The sequence below is a fragment of the Notolepis coatsorum genome (assembly GCF_963971535.1).
Source record: "Notolepis coatsorum genome assembly, chromosome: 1".
Taxonomy (NCBI): Eukaryota; Metazoa; Chordata; class Actinopteri; order Aulopiformes; family Paralepididae; genus Notolepis; species Notolepis coatsorum.
In genome coordinates, this window is record NC_140165.1 from 156,716,051 (window position 1) to 156,735,025 (window position 18,975).

The window sequence follows — 18,975 nt, forward strand, 5'->3', positions numbered from 1 at the left end:
GTGACTTGTGTGACTGGGAGACTTGTGTGACTGGGAGACTTGTGCGACTTGTGTGACTGAGAGACGTGGTAAATAGACAGGTCACAACATGTTTACATGAACGTTTGGGAGTTGTATTTTGATTGTATTTGGAGTATATTTCCAGACTGTAGTGAACTAGGCTAGATGTCTGCCCCACTTCCAGTGATGAAGCTAAGCTACGCTAACGGTCCAGGCATTCCCTAAGCCCAATGCATGCAGAGAGACGAAAAAGGCATGCATCTTCTTGTCTAACTCCAGGGAAGATGTTAAATAAGCTAATTTCCCAAAAAGTTGGAGTTTTCCTTTAACCCTTTAATCGCCAAGGACGACTTTAGACGTCATTGCTCGCCATGCTTAATCTGCCAATGACGTCGTACAGCGTCTTTGAGATCAATATTTCAAAAATCTGTCATGGAAATCATATTTCACCCATGGAGACTTGACTTGCTGTTGATCTCCTCTCAACTCTCCAACGGTTCAAGACCGCCATCTGGTGGCCGATCGGCGAATCGCCAAAACCGGAAGTGAGCGGCCGGAAGTGGTGCTCACCCATATTTCGTCCGGCCAATCGCTCGCGGGACTCCAGCTTGATACACTGGATAGCGATCCGTTGCCAATAACTCGATAAACAACATGATTTGGACGTATATAGTATTATACAACCTGGAACTGGACCAACGAGATCGACATCCCATAATAGCGAACTTTCTGCTCCACGCTGATCGCCCAACGCTACGAGGAAGCTGCAGTGAGTTTCAGCGTGTTTGATTATTATTATACATACACACTGCTCCGATCAACATATCACCCATGCTACATAAATGATTTAACGTCGGCCACGGACTTATAAACCCCCCCCCCGGTCACCAGCAGATGAGGCATGACGTTTAGGACCTTGTACAGTTGAAATTTTTAATCTGACGTCAATCGGTATCAAACTACATTTGATGATCTAATATTTGTATTTAGGGCTATAACTCACGTTCTGCAGAATGCTGCAGAAAACAATAAAAACATATTTATACTTTAGACTGTATTTTAGTATGAATATGTGAATGAAAAAGTAGAACGTTGCTACATCCTAAACGATAGATACTTGACGTCAGGGTTAGAAAAAAAAATAAAAAATAAAGGGCTTTTTTTGCCCCCCTTAATTGATTTTCGGGGGCTTTTTTTTGTATTTCGGGGGCACTGAATTTTTATGATAAACGGTAGGTGTGGGACGGTTCACAAAATGGACGGTTCGGTTCGTATCACGGTTTTGGGGGTCACGGTTTTCGGTTCGGTTCGATATACGTTAATTTTTATAAAAAAAAAACAACACTCAAATCTAAACATGCTTCTCATTTATATATATATAACCTTTTTATATATATATATATATATATTATATATATATATATATATAAAAATGTTTACAGTGTTAGTGTTTACAGCCTTAAATAATGTTTGGCACACAAAGACCGAACTGACTGAAAAATATAGGCTACATTTGTCAAAGTATTAACTTAGTGCAAACAAACAATATGCTCAGCCAGCACTAGACTTTCCTTTCTATAATATAAACACAAAAAAACAATGTCAACCATGTTTAAATTCCCTGATTGTCAGTTCTTAATGGAAAGATTCGTTTTCTGCTTGAAATTATTATGTATCTACATTTATTTAGACTAACATTGTTTAAATATTGAGTGCAACTGTGGTGGATTACGTAATTCGTTGAGTTGGAACTATCTATGGGTTGGCGCCGGGTCCCCACGGACATTTTAGCGTGTGGCACCTTCAGCTCCGGTAACTTTAGGAGGAGATCAAACATCAACAAGCAGCACGAAAGCGGGTTAAGCGGCAATAGTCCCGGTTGGAGTTAGTAAAACACAGTTGTATGTTAGCCTTCTTGGATGTTGAATAAACGCCTATCATTGTCTTTAAACACCCCGCCTCTCAGACTCTCATTCCCTCCTCTGCTAGCTAGTAGCTACGATAACATTTCATTGACTGTATTAGCTGGGGCTAGTGCTACCATAGTTAAAACGTGCGTTGTATTGTACAAACTGCTAACGCTATGGCAAGATGTGTGTATGCCTATGTAATGTTAATGGCTATGTTTTTAAAGTCGTAATGAAGATTGATTTAGATTTGTACACAAACTGACTAGCACCTGGCTCAGCTGCAGTGCTGCTGCTGCAGCAGCAGCCAGTGCTCACCTCCGCCAAATGATTTTTTTTATTTGCGCGTCATCTGAACCGTACGATACACAGACGCTCCATTACCGGATAAATATATATATATAATTAGTAAACTGTCTGGGGCATTTTGTGCCCCCCTTAACTGATTTGAGGGCATTTTGTCCATTTTCAAGGGCATTATGCCCCAAGCCCCCGTTAATTTCGAACCCTGCTTGACGTTGAATGGGCCATAGTAATGTTAATTTAGCAATACAATTTAAAAAGTTATAGCCCTGCAAAGAAGGGGAACATCTCCATAGACAAATAGAGCTGGCAGAGGATGGTATAAGGATGGATATAAGCATGGCAGAGAAAGGGTTAAGAGAAAGCCTACCCATGGTGCTCATTTACCAGGCACATTGAATCTTTGCACAAGGGAAGACTGAAGCTTTGCTTAATCGCCAATTATTACTGACACTTCGAAGCCCCAGATAAGTCATCAGGAGGACAGCCTTGTGTTTTCATAGTGTCTTTATTTCTCACTCAGTCCCTCTATCGGGAGACACATTCAGCCAAAGTTAGGGATGAATGGATACCACTTTGTCCACCGCAGATACCAATAAGTCCTACATTTCAGCCAGAACAGAAGAGAATTACTTAATTGTCAATGTACACAAGGCAATTAAAATTCGTCTTTTCGGATATCCCTTCTAGTTAGACATACAAACAGTCCCCCACACATATGCATTTCATCAGAGAGGTCAGAGTACAGGGTTGTTTGCATTGCAGCATCCCTGGAGCAGTTTTGGTGTTTAGTGCCTTGCTCAAGGGGACTTAGGCAGAATGGTGGGAACCATAGATCAGCCACCAGCTCACAGCTGGAATACACCCTCCTGTCAGTGGTGGGCTGGAATACACCCTCCTGTCAGTGGTGGGGATCGAACCAGCACCCTTTCGATAACTGGCCTCTTTACCACGCCATCCTGGCTCCCCGTATTATTTAAGAATAATACAGTACAAATCCCATCCACTAGTTTGGAGTCATTGGAAAAATAAGAGAAAATACAGAAAATCATGCATCATTGATTGATTGACATGTTGCACGTAGGTCCTGTAGTATTGTGGGACATTAACCGATTTTCTGCATAATGTCAATACTAGGTCTTCCAACTACAAAACGAGTGTATCCCTCATGATGACCACAAGGCTCTTTCAACAGTAAGTACAACCTTACCGCAGACATGAGAGCAGCTGGTTTCCCCCTCCACACCTCTGAGTATTGTGATTGGCCAGGAAGTCCTATAACCCATGTGAATGCTGTACTCTACACAAAGTGGGTACAAGGAGATCTTCTTTATAACCCACAACAAAGACTTTACTTTACTATTACCCCTAACTTCAATTCCAACTCAAGAACAACTCAGGACAAAAAAAAAGGGCAAAAAAAAGGGCTGACCTCCACATGAACTCCAAATAAATAAAAGCACAGCCGTTTACTGCTCATTTAACATCAAAGTGGCGTACTATCAGGAAGCAGGGGAGAAGAGAGCACAACTTCAATCGGAGGCATATAACCTTTGGTGAACAATCAACAACAGTGTGTTATTGTAGTACACTCTAAACAAGGAGATATACTTCCCTACAGTATGCGCCTCCCAACTGTCATGGGAGCTGTCAATGAATTATCAGCCCGATGATCTTGGCGGCATTTTGAAAGGGCTCATGCTCATGCATGGTCTAACACACACACACACGCAATCGCGCATATATAGGCCCTGTATAAACTTTACAAAGAACAGTCAACTCTGTTCCACCTGTTGTGTACTTTGGAAACGCCCAGTGGATTAACCTATCTACTGAAAATCCGATTAAAAACCCACTGTCTTGTTCCAAATTCCCCATCAAGAATGTAAACAATACGTCTTACATTTGGATTCTTAGCATTAAGATAGCGACAGCAGTAGAAGAGCGATAACGCCTCCTCATGCGAGTGCTTCAAACTTCTTGGGGCTTAAAAAAACAAATAAATCTCACAGAAAGTATTTTTTCTTACTCTGCTTGAGCAAGGGAAGGGAACACCTCCACCTTTATTTGTATGGGAGCGGATTTAGCCTGAAGGCCTGCAATTACATCATCGTTCAGTTTTGCAGTGCCGCATATCAGGGCCGGCATTACTCAGAGGGCCCTTTGAAGAGTTTGGCCCAGCCCTCTCTCTCTCTCTCTCCCTCCCTCCCTCCCTCCCTCCCTCCCTCCCATCTCTTCCCTCCACCCCTCCCGGAGCTTCGGCAGGGCCTTTGATGTTAGCGCGTGGAGCAGCCTCCCAGGCCTCCCCGCCTCGCCTGATCCTATCTGCTCAGGCGGCACATTCATGTGGTTTCCACCCGCAGCCAGATTCCAGCAGCTATTCACCCTGCCTCATAGGCCCCTCCCTGTTCAGGGTCCAGAGAGAGACACAAGTGAGGCTGGGTCTGAGGTGAAGGGCAGCAGGAATCCGGGAGGATTTGTCTAAGCCAAGGGCTGTGCTTATAGCGGCATAGCATGTTGGCAAACATACTGTACTTATAGATTCATAAAAAGGAAAAGGTCACACCGGACCTGTTGGGACCGTAAGGCTCTCAAAGCCTGATCTAAATCTCTAGTGTTTTGTAGCGCGGTACTTTTCAACTGCATAAACAGGAGCCGACTGTATCCTTGGCTGCAGCCGTGCTACATGAAATTAGCTATTCTTGAAATTCTTTCCTAAAAGGTTAAACATGATGGAATATTAGGGGTGTAAAGGTACACGTATCCGTACCGAACTGTTTCAGTACTGGACCTAAGGTTCAGTACGGCTGTGTACCGAACGAATACAACGGTATGTAACCACTAACAAAAAACATTTTGCATACAGAATTGAATTCAAAACTAGATTATTAATTTCAATATGGAATATTCGTTGACAGCGGGCCGACAGCCCTACAAGTACAATTAGTTACTGCACACTACATCACCCCTGAGTGGAACATGGAAAGCCAAACTTTCCTCCACTGTACCGAAAACCCGTACCGAACCGTGACTTCAAAACCAAGGTACATACCGAACCGTGGTTTTTGTGTACCGTTACACCCCTATGGAATATTGTCTTGAAACAAATGTATAAACAGCCCGGGTGAAACAAGAGGATCCCTTGTCCCCAATAACATAGTGTATACATGTACCCATAATGCGGAGACTCAACATGAAAAGAAAGACAATTTTTCACTTGAAAGACCTAGGACACTCTCCAACAGCCAGTGTGTGGAAGAAGAGGAAGATGAGTAGGTGGGATGCTGGTGTGATACATCTTCACCCCAGGGGAGCTATGACACCATTCTCACCTGACCAACACAAGCCCTATCCATCATACCTCTGGCCCCATTGTGTTATGTTAAGATACCTGCCTCATTACTGGAACAGCTGGCCTAAACCCACACCGCCTCCTGAAGCAGGTCTCTACACCAGGGTAGGTGATGAAAAGCAGCGGGGGCACTGGAAGATGGAGATGCAAGTGGGGTTGTGTAGGGTCCCCATCTGGCACCTCTGTAAATGACCCCTGCCACGGTTGTGTGGGAATCCATTAAAGGAAACAATGGCGTGGGGGGGGGGGGGGGTGAGATTTGACAGAAAGCCCATCAGGTTTCGCAGCGGCAGAGGTCTAATAATGCTGATATGATACATCAGACCAGGGATGTTCGTGGGCACAAAACCAATAATGGCCTTCCTGAATAATAACATCCCGACACTAATGGCTTACAAATAGCATCAAGGGACCTCCGTGAACCAAATTAGCAAGACGCAACAGAGCGGGGGGGACAAATGCTCCGCTTACATCAACAGTGTGCATTTAGATAAAAGGTAACATATTAAAACCGTTTTCAGACATATACGAGGCGGATGAAATTATGTAATGAGGTACACAAAAGAAGGAACTTTGAACCCCGTGTTCTCGCACCTGGTGAGTAGGACATATCTCTGATAAGACCTCTCCTTTCATGAAATCATGAGCAAATGGGAGTAATGGCTGCAGTGTGTGTGTGTGGGGGGGGGGGGGGGGGGGGGGGAGAGCGAACAGGGGTGTAAGCAGGAAGTGTGCTTGAAGTGTCCTGGCAGAGGTGTTAGGAAGGGGCAGACCGAGTGCAGTGCACAGGAAGACGGCTCCCAACTCCACACACTGCTACCTTCCCAGTCTATTGGAAAAAAAGAAAGAAAAAAAGAATAACAAAAGAGGGCTGGCGTTGTGGCCTTCCACCGTTAGTCAGCACATTCCTAGCCAACAACAAAGCATGCCTTTGCCTGGATGAGCCACTGGGAGCATTGTCATTTCATAACCCTCGCCCCCCAAGCCTTTGTTTTCCAGACACTCTGTGTCAGTGGATAAAAATGTGGGCTGAGGGGCTGGACTGGGCCTTTCAGCACTTTTTCATCAAAGGCAGACAGACACACCATGGGCCTTTCAGCTGTGAAGAACTCCACTGCTCCCATTTCCATCCTACTCCTTAGAAATGTATTTTTAAATTAATTAAGAAGAAGTGCAGCAAATGTCACACTTTTGTCTAAAGGTGTGATTTTTTTACCTCTACCATAGATACCACATCCCCATGCAAGAGAGAGACATCCGTCTATGGCTCATCACATAGGTAATCACAGCCCCGGGCAAAGAAGCATAACCATTTCCCTGCCATCCGGGTGTTAAGTGGAGGAAAACACGGCTCTTCATACAAATGAGCTTGGACAAATAAATCGATAGCGGTTCAAGGAGAGAGCAACATGGGGGGATATCATTCCCGGGGGAGAGACCTGGGTATTGGGGAGAGATCAGCAATGGCAGGGCAGACCGACTGCTAATCTCTCTTTGGAGAGGGACATCAAAAGGTCTCACCCACTCAGCCCAGTGGAAATGAACATATAGCTACTGGGGCCACCAGTACCAACATGCGCTTGTACCAGGCAGAGGCACACAGCGAGTGAGAGTGAGAGGCTGAGTGAAGAAAAAAAAAGAGAGAAGACAAGAGGAGATAGAAAAAAGAGCCAGGGGCAGGAGAGTAAAACAGGGGCTGCTGGTTTGTGAGAAAGTGTCGGCGTATTTAAAGAGAATTGGGACAGGAAATTGTGCGGCTGATTTAAGAATGTCACACACCTGGACGTTCATCACAGCACAGGTAAAGGTGGTTTGTGACAGGCTGCGATGCAAAATGGTAAGTCATTAGGTCCTAATGCATCCGTAAGCGCCGTCTATCAAAAGGCGGTTGCTCCTCCTTGAAGTCATTCACATACACTATAGGACGCGTGACAAATTGTGTGTGCATCAAAGGGGTAGACAGGGGGGAGGGGGAGGAGAAAGCGAGAAAGAGAAAAAACAGTTTAGTCTGTTCTATTCCGAAAAGGGGAGAAACGCAGCCTCAAATTACTTTGGCCAGGACATGAAAGTCAAGCGGGGTGGCGGTTAAGAGACGATAGCACTTAAAATACAGCTGCGACCGCAAAGCCAATAAATGGAAAAAAGTAGGCGAGCAGTACTTTTAACCTTTTAAACCAGCGTTTGTGTACTGCTACTGTTGCTTTGGCACTGGGAGTGGCCCCCGGTCCCTGGTACCTCCCGTCTGGGACCAGCCCATTATGGCCTCTTGGGGTTTCCAGGCTGCGGTGAGAAAGCGCGCTGGATCCCTCAACCACGAAAGCTCTCATTATAGTCTAAATTCAGCGCGACACAACTGATGCCAGCTCCAAGGTAGGAGCTCCAGCATTCTGGCTCATCATTGTCTTCCCTCACAAACCACCTTTCTTTTTTGCACTCCCAGTCAAACAGAACCAGACAGTTCCAAAGAACTGAGTCAATATTTAAGTCTCACACAACAACCGTCACTGGTATTTCATGTATGTGTGGGTGCACTTCAAAGATGAACAGAATGGCGGGTGGCGAGGGCTTGGCAGACTCCTGCCTCCTTTTCCTGTCACTTCATTCAGAGGACACTCAAGACTCTCTCCTGAGAGGAAGTAGGCAAAAGCCACATTATTCTCCCCTGGTTCTGGTCGGCAATGCTTTGTTCCATCTGGTCCCCTCAGTGCCACTGCCACGTCCCTGCCTCGGCTCCACTCTCACATGCTGTCAGCACCGTCCCACTGGAAATCAGAGGCAGATGTGTGCTCATGCGATGCAGCTCATCTCTCGACAGGAAGGACGATTTGGCGTCATGGAGACAATGGAGGATGATGAGCAGCAGATGCGTTCGCCCCTGCGTCGGATCTCCATAATCAGGAGGAGCCGTGTGAGCGATGTCAACAATACTGTGCATGTGAAATATGTGGCCGAAGGTAAACCTGTGTATTTCCCACATACCCAGGCCATTCTAGAAATGACTTCATCCGTGGATCTAGAGGTGGCACCTTCTTCTTCTGTATGGGCTGGTGTTACGGAGCTGAGCTGGTCTAGGCCCCTATCGTTCCACCTGGGTTACGCCATCATGGCTGATGAAGGCCGGATGGTTGAAAACGTTTTGTGCGTTATACAACTTGTGCATATAAAAATAAAAACAACGATTTTCCTCGAGTGCGGTCCCTACTCCTTTTTTTGTAACTTAATTAATGTTGGACTACGGACCTGTCTGAGCGCAGTGGTTACCCTTTTTCTACTTAAAATTGATTTTGTCCTGGCATCATCACGGAAGCTCGTCGGCCTCTCTACCTATGTCAACAACAATGCTATGACAAAGACACGCTGCCTTTGTTTACAGCCAGGCTCTGAATTATACACTAGCATACAAGGAATCACAACATGTGGCCTGGCAACGACCAAGCGCCACTACCAGGGAGCTGCGATGACTGAACAGACATGGCAGGCAGGGCTACACACAGCTTTCGAAAGCTACACAATATGTGAAGTTGAACCGATGAGTGGTAACAGTGAGTGGAGTCTCGGGGGACGGCCTGTTAAACCCCACACAGCGTCACTCTGTGACAGGATGATTTAAAGAGACATTGATTACCTCGCTATTATGTAGTCAAATTGGAGCAATCAGGGAACTGGATTGGGAATCCTGGGGGTTTGGCATCTTGGCCAGGTCCAAGTCATCGTGCTTCCCTCCTTAGCATAGAGCAAGAAGCAAATTGACTTAATTTATTATTTTTGGCCCTGGCTGCACGTGCCATTTTTCACACTCTTCAGGCAGGGCTGGTGGTGTTGGCGGTGGGGGGGGGGGGGGGTACTCTAGGGAATTAGCAAGGGAAGGGAGGGAGTGTATCAGTGGTGACTGCGGTTAGCTCGGTCAGAACCCTGCCAATCCCCCCCCCCCCCATATTTCAACCCCTACCTGCTGAGGTCTGACCACTACAGTACGCAAGAGGTAATGCAAACCCCTTGGGCTCCTGTTCAAACAGCCAGGAACTGAGGACTACACGGCCCTGTGAACCTCGGGCAGGCCAAATCAAGAGCTCCATTCACTGAACGGGAGAGGGCTCAAAGCCCAGTCCCAGACAGCAAACAGCAGGGAAGTGCAGTAGTTACAGAGGGCGCTGTGGAAAACAGAGTACACCAGAACCTATGTATTAGCTTAACTGCACAACGTAATTCTAGATCATATCAAACACCACTGTCACTAACCAGCATTATAGTGCAATGCTGTTTCACAAATGCTTGATTTGCTATTTTAAAAAAAATACATATAATTCTAGGCTATATGGTTGTCATATTTCCTCATTCCTTTTTTTCATTTTCAACTTGATCATAAATCTTCAGTAAAACACACAGGAAACTGAAGACAGTGTGCTGTGCTGGTCAGACTGTCCCTCATTATAGCTCAACAAAATATAAGCTGCCTCTAAGTGGTCAGAAATACTATGTTAGCAAAGAAAGCAAACCTAAATAGATGTGGTTTTCAATGTAAAGCTGAGGTCCGGCTTTTTTGTGTGGTGAGCGAGTGGAGCCAATGGCCACTGCTATGTATACTGTGCAGAATATCCCCTCCTTTGATCCTCAACTCCATCCTCCTACATCCACAATAATAATCGGCTGGTCCTTTTTTATAAAAAGGGAAACAAAACTTTTTGTGCATCTAATGAATATGGTCAGATTACATTTATTCAAAATATTTCCGTTATGAATCATCATCATCCCTCACGTGCCTTTGTCTTTTCAGAGTAAAGGCCTTAGTAATTTCCAGCAGAGGAGATTCTAGTGCGTCAATGAGGACTACCAGGGCAAAGGTAGGATGAGAAGACAAATCGATCATTGTGGCATTTCATTGAATATGAGGGAGCAGAGTTTCTGAACTTTCTGGTGTAAACCATTAATGCGCTGTTACACAGGGAGGTTTCTTTTGATGTGCGGTGGCTACATTGACCTAGAAGAGCAAAACAACCCCCTGGGCTTGAACCATCACAGTGAACTTATTTGTACTCCACTGTGTAATTCATAATATTCCAAATGTCTGTCTGGCTTATTGAACTCCATCATCCCACCGCCACTCACATTAACAGCATGGAACTGCAAGAGATTCTTTAAAACTGGGGGCACGACTAAAGAGTAAAGAGGACTAAAGAGGCTTTTGGGTTGCGGAGATAACAGCTCAGCCATAGAAGTTGTCTGCTGTGATGACATGGATCACAGTTCAATGCATGCTCACCACAACTCTCTCGTATATTTGAGACCATCAAGTTTGAAGCAAGGTTCAATACACAACTCATACTATAGCATCATACACGAGTATAAATGCGTGTGTGTGTGTGTGAGTGAGTGAGTGAGTGAGTGAGTGAGAGAGAGAGAGAGAGAGAGAGAGATGGGAGGTAAGTTTGTTTCCACTTATTCACAAAAGGAAAGGTTGGCAATGGCAGGGCCAATCATCAACCATCATAAACTTCAGCCAATGCATTTGATTTGTTTGGGCTCCACAAATAACAGACGAAACGTTTTCAACACAACAACATAAACATGGTGACACACGTGACTAATTTATGCTGCCCGTTTCTCTTGTGGATAGTTGTAAAGCCTTAAAATGGTTACAAATGGGCAGCCATAAAAATGATCTAACTTCGAAAAGGAGCCAGGGTAGCTGATGAGAGCTACCAAGTACCATGCTTTATAGCGCGGCTTGAGGCGGCGGGACATGTGGATTGGTTTGCACGTTGGACCACCATTTACAATACAAACTAAATATCCAGTTATGAAAACACATATCGTTATGTTTGATGGAACTGTGTCTGTGTCACTGTATGAAACAGTGCTCGGACATGTAATATGTTTATGATCAGCGTGTGACTAGTGTGGCTGTGTAGCCTGTGCTCTTGGTAGCCTTGGGAATGCCCACAGCCTGTTATGGGGAAGTTTGCAAACTTTTGGGGATGAAGTGTGTGGTGTGGACCTATTGGTTACTTTCTGGAAAACAATTCCCAAGTGCATGGTGCCAGGCTGGATGTAGCTTCTTTGACATGCTCTGAACTGAGCCCGAGAGACAACAACAAAGTAACCTGCAAGAGCATGTTTCCCTGTGAATGAATTCCACAAGACAGAGGCCATCTTGTGACCGCATTATGCTGCTTGGTACCATCCTCACAGTTCAGACACACACACTGCAGCTCTCGTCACCCCCTCCCCACCCGTTCAGGAAAGTTTGGAGAAGAGCAACTCGCTAACACGAAAGCGTGAGCTCCATAATGTACATAGTGGGCTTGTCATTCCCTTAATAAATTTAATTATACATACTTGAACGATCTCCCCCTCCGCGCTAATAGTGGCTCCTGCTTTGGAGAAGCGTCCTTGCAAGCCAGTCGTGTAAGTAGTATAATCTCCATTTGGACTAGACTCAAACAGAACTACTTCCACAAAGGCAGTATCCTTGGCGAAAACGGTACCCAGAGAAGTGGTGACTACGAAGATCACCAGGACCACCGAATCGGGTACACGGTCTAAGCCTCTCCTTGGTAAAATCATCATCTTGCCGGTTGGATCTGCGCCGATCGGAACATAATTTCCAAGGATTATTTAGATGTTGGTAATGAAATCGAATCTGTATGGAAAAGCGATGCGTCAAAAAGAGCCTTCCTATAGTCGGAATTGTGCAATAAAAGCTGTGCCTTGGCTGAAGCGTGTTGTTTCGCCACTGCAGCCTTGTCAATTACATTGCTCGCTAACGCTCCCTCTCTCTCTCCCTCCCTCCCTCTCTCTCTCTAACTCCCCTCTCTCTTTCTTTCTCACCCCCCCGCTCCCCCTCTACAAAGCGGATCTCCTTTGATCTCCAAACACGTGATTTTCTTTCTCTTTTTTTTTTAGTTTTTTTTCCTCTCCCAAAAGGGTTATCCCCACCCACCAATCTTTCTGACCCCGTCCTTTCCACTCCCCACTCTGAAGAGCCAGCACTCTCTTAAGGAGGCACGGCGCACTCCCCGAACAGCCTTCCCAGCGTTTAGCAGTCTGAATAAAATAAACCATATAATTCCATAACATATTTTAATTTGACTCGATTGAATTGTATCTGTTTCTTGACATTAACGTGTTACTATTAGTTCTATGTTAACCAAGTGTATTCAAAACATAACTGTTAAAAAAAAAAGAGTTATGACACATTTTCAACAGACGTACCATACCACCTTAAAATAAACATTACCCTCTTCAAAACACTTCATTATTTAGCCGGACAAATTTTTCAATCAGTTTCAGATATGTTTACTTCAAGGTTACAAAGCCATGAACACTTCGACTCAGTTTTCAACATCTCAGATTGAGAGAGAAAAAAAATCAGTTAAAATCAGTAGTGGAAGATGTAAAAGTAGAAATACCCAGATAAAGTACTCTGGTAAAGGTAAAAGCCCTCCATTCAAAATTCGGGAGAGCGTTCAATTCTCAAACTATTGACCTCTAAAGGTTATGAAAGTGGTATGTGGTCCAGTTATGCAGGCTCTGATTATGTCCTCTTGCAAGTTGTCAGGCTTCAAATTAGAAAGTTATTCATCTTCATACATTGTTTCCATGTTTTCTATGCTAAATCCTTTTCTTCAAAGACGCTAGTAACTGATGGGTTCAGTGGCCATAAATGTCATGTATGTTGTGTATGTCATAAATGTCAATATGAATTGAAAATGGGGGACCCTGATGTAAACAAGACAAACGTCTTTCTCTGGTCTGCATCCCCTTAACAATTGTGTGTATTGAGCCGTACTGTATTGTACCCATTCTGCAATCTGTTAAATAAAGTTTTCATTCATTCATTTATTCAGTTAAATGTAGTGTAGTAAAAAGTACAATATTTCCTTTGAAATGTAGTGGAGTAAAAAGTACAATATTTCCTTTGAAATGTAGTGGAGTAAAAGTACAACGTTCCCTAAAATGACAACACTCATGTAAAGTATAGGTACCTCAAAATGACAATACTTGAATGAAAAAATACTTTCCCCTAAACTAACATTTTAGTTTGGATCATTCACATTTCCCGTTTATGACATTTAATTGGAGTTGTGGCCAGTTGTATAATGCATTAATTAAAGGCAATTCATTCACGACTCAAGTAATTATGCACTAGTCTTGAGACTATAATACTAATCTCCAATTTACTTTTATCTTTGATCTTTAAATAATTGTCCTATCAGAGACAGGCTTGACAAACTAATTACAGATAATTTAACTCATTTTCAAAACAGCTACCTCTTGATGTTCAAACGTATGTTGTAATTTGACATCATTACATTTGCAAAACAGATTTTAGTCATGAAATGTGCAGAATAGCAGCCCATAGACAGTCGGTTGGTAAAATGAAAACGTTTCTCTATTTTTGATTAGGACAATTTATCAATATTTAATCATTCAATTCATATTTATAGTTTTCCAGCCAAAAAAAACACACGTTCCGTAGATTCAAATGTAAAAATGTAAAAGACACATAGTCTCTGTTGAAGTCACAAATGAAGAGTGAGCTTTGCACGACGAATGTCCCAGTAAACAAAGTCTCATCTTGATGTCAGCTGTGTGACCGTGTGATTATGAAAACCAACTGTGAGGCCTTTTTAGGTCAAGAATGCAATCGTCGTTGGAAAAAGTGTGATGGTCAACATGTGTTCTGATTCAAAAGCGAGGGGGGGTCATTCAAAGGAGTTTAGTGGAAACTTAAGAAGTTCTTCAGCGCCTTGAGCATGACAATAATTTACAGATCACATTGTACTGGGTGACATCACTCTGATTTGTAAATCCTGATCTACACCACATGTGCTATCCGTTATGTAGCACTTACCTACTTTGTGTGTGTGTGTGTGTGTGTGTGTGTGTGTGTGTGTGTGTTTGGTGAGGGAGAAAATACACACACACGTACACACACACACAGCTTTCAGCATAATAATGCTGATCATAATAATGCATGTATCTGTATTTGATATACAGATACTTGCATTATTATGATACATGTATTATTATGATTATCCCATTACACATCAGAGCACATGGCTCCTCTCTAAGCCTGCACATTGACATAATTATGTTATATATAATATCATGGTGTGCATATATCAAAGTAATGGTGTGGCTTCAGCACGGCTACACTGTAAGTTACAGTCTGTAACATAATCCTACACTGATATCAGACGCACATCAGCAATTGACTAATGGACAAGAGAACATGTTTTGTCAACAAGTTGACTGTGGTCAAATACTCATAGGGGCAAAGTGGGAGCCAATTACCTTTTTCTATAGCAAGCCTGCCCTCTGCTGGTTGTGCAAAGTCATTATAATGCTGACGAGAGAAACATCCTCCTAATTATGGTAGACCTATAGACCTTTTCAAACATGGCAACGTAAACATTCTAAATGGGCCCAAGTTTACTTCCTGTAGCAGTGTGTTTGCTAATACAATGACTGACATGAGATACATGTCTGGCTCAAGCTGTTCCCCTAGCAACGGAATTCTTCTGAAAAGGTCTATATGACCCACACAGCTGTGCAGCTTCTCCAAACGCTCATGTCTCTTCCTACAGCAGGTTATAAACCCATCCAACACTGAGGAGAGTCAGCTGCTCTCTTGCTTAGGCTGAGAGAGAGAGAGTGCATAAGATAAAATGGCTAGGTTCTAAGTACGTATGTAAATATGAATGTCTGTGTGTGTATTTATGTAATGTCTGTCTGTCTGTCTGTCTGCCTGTCTGTCTGTCTGTCTGTCTGTCTGTCTGTCTGTCTGTCTGTCTGTCTGTCTGTCTGTCTGTCTGTCTGTCTGTCTGTCTGTATGAATGAATGAATGAAAACTTTATTTAACAGATTGCATAATGGGTACAATACAGTACAGCTCAATACATACAATTGTTAAGGGGATGCAGACCAGAGAAAGACGTTTGTCTTGTTTACACCAGGGTCCCCCATTTTCAATTCATAGTGACATTTATGACATACACAACATACATGACATCATGACATTTATGGCATAGGGACATACATGACATACAGGTATATAGTACTGTTACATTTGTGACATATATGATATGCAAATATACAGTACTGTTACCCATAGATCCTGACAGAGAGTATACATATGATGGGGAGGAGACTGTACATTAGGAGGGGGTGGGTGGGTGGGAGAGAAATATACATACGGTGGGGAGAGAATATATACATACGGTGGGAAGGAGACTGTACATTAGGAGGGGGTGGCTGGGTGGGAGAGAAATATACATACGGTAGGGAGAGAATATACGGAGGGGTACTGTATGTATGTATGTATGTATATGTATGTATGTATGTATGTATATATGTATGTATGTATATATGTATGTATGTATGTATGTATGTATGTATGTATGTATGTATGTATGTATGTATGTATGTATGTATGTATGTATGTATGTGTAGACACCTGAATATGTCTAACAATAATTCAATGTGTCTAACGTTAATTCCTTGCATTCTCTGTGTTCGCGATGACGTTGTGTAACTTGCTGACCCCTCTTGATCCTCCCTATCCTAACATTGACACTTAATAGCGGGACATGATACAGGTACCGCCAGGGGGAGCTGGTGGCGACGTTGGGCAGGGGGACACAGGTGAAGAAGGATGGGCTCAGGGCGCGGCGCCGGCGGCGGAACTTCCTCTTCATCGTTTTCCAGAGAAGGAAGAGGTCGCTTGGAGCTGGAGCTCCGGACATCAAGCATGCGGAATATAAACCCAGTTACGAGGCAGGTTAGTAATGGAATATGCGATAGCTTAGCTTTCAGTTAATGCTAAAGAGACATTGTGAACGAAGAAGCAGACGTGCTACTGCCGAAGAGTGTGGTAGATATTGCACACGTTGCGTTTTAGCTAAAGTATAGGCGTCATGACAGGGGGTCGTCCCGACCCACAGCTTAGCTTCAGTTAGGCCTAGCACCACAGTTTAGCCCGCATGTCGCCCCACCCCTCCAGCCCAGCAGCGGACGTCACTGCACTGCACGCACCTCCAGCCCCTCCGAGCCGTTGCCCCAGCAGTCACCTGCCTAACGTCTACCCAGTACCCAACCCCGTCGCCTGCTATCACGGGACCTCTCGACGGCCATCTCACCACACGGACGTTCGGTGGTGGGAGCAGGCCCGCCCTTGGTTAAGTACACTCAAGCCAGTTACAGTGAGCGCTCCGACTGCTGGAACTTTATCGGTAGACATTCTCTTTGTGCAGAGCGGGCCCTTTAAGGGCGAAGAGAAGCAGTACTTTGAACTGACACTGGTAACAGTGTTTAGGGGCGCCCCGACATTTATTATTTTGGGGAATCCGGCTATAGATAGGACTTTTGTTTTCAACGTGGGCCCACTGTCTTTTGGTTGAATGTGGTGTGATAACGTGTGTTCCTTTATAAAATTCCCATTGAGTAGCTCCAGTACCCCTCTCCCTCTTCCTGTATCCCTCTCCCTCTTCCTACCCTCTCTCCCCACCTACGGGGAAACTAACAAGTATCTAAACCCTTAAAGGGACGGGTTTTATTACTGTGTCTTGACCAGTGTGGGAAGAACTTTAGTCATTGTCGTAGAGTGAGAGCACTAGGTGCCCAGTGTGGAAATAGCTTTGATTATTGTGCCTTGTGTAAATACATGTCAAAGAAATAAGTTTCAGTAAAAGAGAGCTAAATGGGAACACTGTGCGTGTCTGTTAATGTGCATTGTGTCTAACCCTTTCCTTTCCAGGTAATGCTCATTATTGTTTAACCCTTTCCCCACCCCCTGCCTATGCATCATTGGGACAGGTTTCTACTCGCCAATCAGGAAGGGTACTGCTTTGGGGAGAAAGTATATCATCCATCATTACTGCCATCGGGTGTGGGAGGGCACAGGAAGTATTGGGGGAAGTGTGGGTGTGTGGGAGCTACTGCTAATCGCCCTGGAGGGCAAGAAGGACCAGCGCACCACCCCTAGGTTAGTGAATCCTAGGCCCCATCCACTCCCTCTGCTAAACCTCCACTCCAGTACTCCTGGCCTACAGTCGGGGGCTCAGCCGGACCCAGCTCTGCTGCGTTCCCACTACCAGGTGGCAGTGTACATCCACTCCCATAAAGCAGGGATAATCCACCCTGCTACATATGTATGTATGTATGTATGTATGTATGTATGTATGTATGTATGTATGTATGTATGTATGTATGTATGTATGTATGTATGTATGTATGTATGTATGTATGTATGTATGTATGTATGTATGTATGTATGTATGTATGTGTGTATGTATGTATGTATGTATGTATGTATGTATGTATGTATGTATGTATGTATGTATGTATGTATGTATGTATGTATGTATGTATGTATGTATGTATGTATGTATGTATGTATGTATGTATGTATGCATGTATGTATGTATGTATGAGTGTGTACGTACTGTATGCATGTATTTATGTATGATAGTGAATGACACTGAAAAAACATGCCATACTCAGTGATTGTCATTCATAAATCAGTAGTGTAGGCTAGAGTACACACGGGCATACGGAGTATGCCCACGCCTCACTCTGACCTAGAAGTATATATCTACTTATCATCCTAGTTATCATTAAAACACATAAGATGGAGGGAGCCACACTATAGACACTACATCAGTGGAACATATTGGACACCCTATCTACTCTCCATTCAGATTCCTTCTAAAGTAACCAAGGTGGAGGTGGTGGTGGTGGTGTTACCATTAATACCAAAGAAGGACATTTGAATATGTATAATATGTACACATCACATCAACACGCTGCGTGAGCTGCCCAACCCCCCCCCCCCCGCACCCCACCCACGACATCACTAACCCCTCCCCCCACTCTTCCTGTGAATTGTCCCTTTGTTGGCATGGTGCTGACGTTATGTTTTAATGGAGAAAGGAGATGATGAGGAAGGAGAGCGTTTGCATTCATGGTTCCCAAAAGAGAGTGCATCGCTGCAGCATATTATTGCATAAAGCAATTAGGGGGCCCTGTACCCCCCCCCCCCGATGAAGGGAGATGCCTTCCTCATGATGACACCGTGGGCTGCTGAGCTCTGACTCCCCCAGGGCCCCAGGGGAACTCGGAGTATGTTGCATGTTAGCGATGATGTCACTGCAACACCCCCCCCCCACCCTGTGGGAGATTCACATGAAATGTTCTATGTCGATTTTTGTTTGTTAGTTTGTTTGTTTGTTTGTTGAAAATGCATAATGGAAAATACCAGTGTTGTTACACAGGGTTGATTGGTGGGGGGGGGGGGGGTCATTTTATGTACAACAAAGTAGTGTTGTAGTATTCTATACAACACAGTGTTGCCCTTTATAACACAGTTGCATTCTAAACAACACTGTATTATTTATACTAGAAACATCCAGA

At 44.1% G+C, this 18,975-nt stretch overlaps 1 protein-coding gene across 1 annotated transcript in view; it reads right to left on the reverse strand.

Moving 5' to 3' along the window:
* znrf3 (zinc and ring finger 3) overlaps positions 1-12,222 on the reverse strand; it is a 202,018-nt gene extending 189,796 nt beyond the window's left edge. The window contains 1 exon segment of the mRNA XM_084316505.1: positions 11,899-12,222. Coding sequence (XP_084172631.1) covers positions 11,899-12,129 — 231 coding nt within the window. The 5' untranslated portion in view covers positions 12,130-12,222.
* Between the last annotated feature and the right edge of the window lie 6,753 nt (positions 12,223-18,975).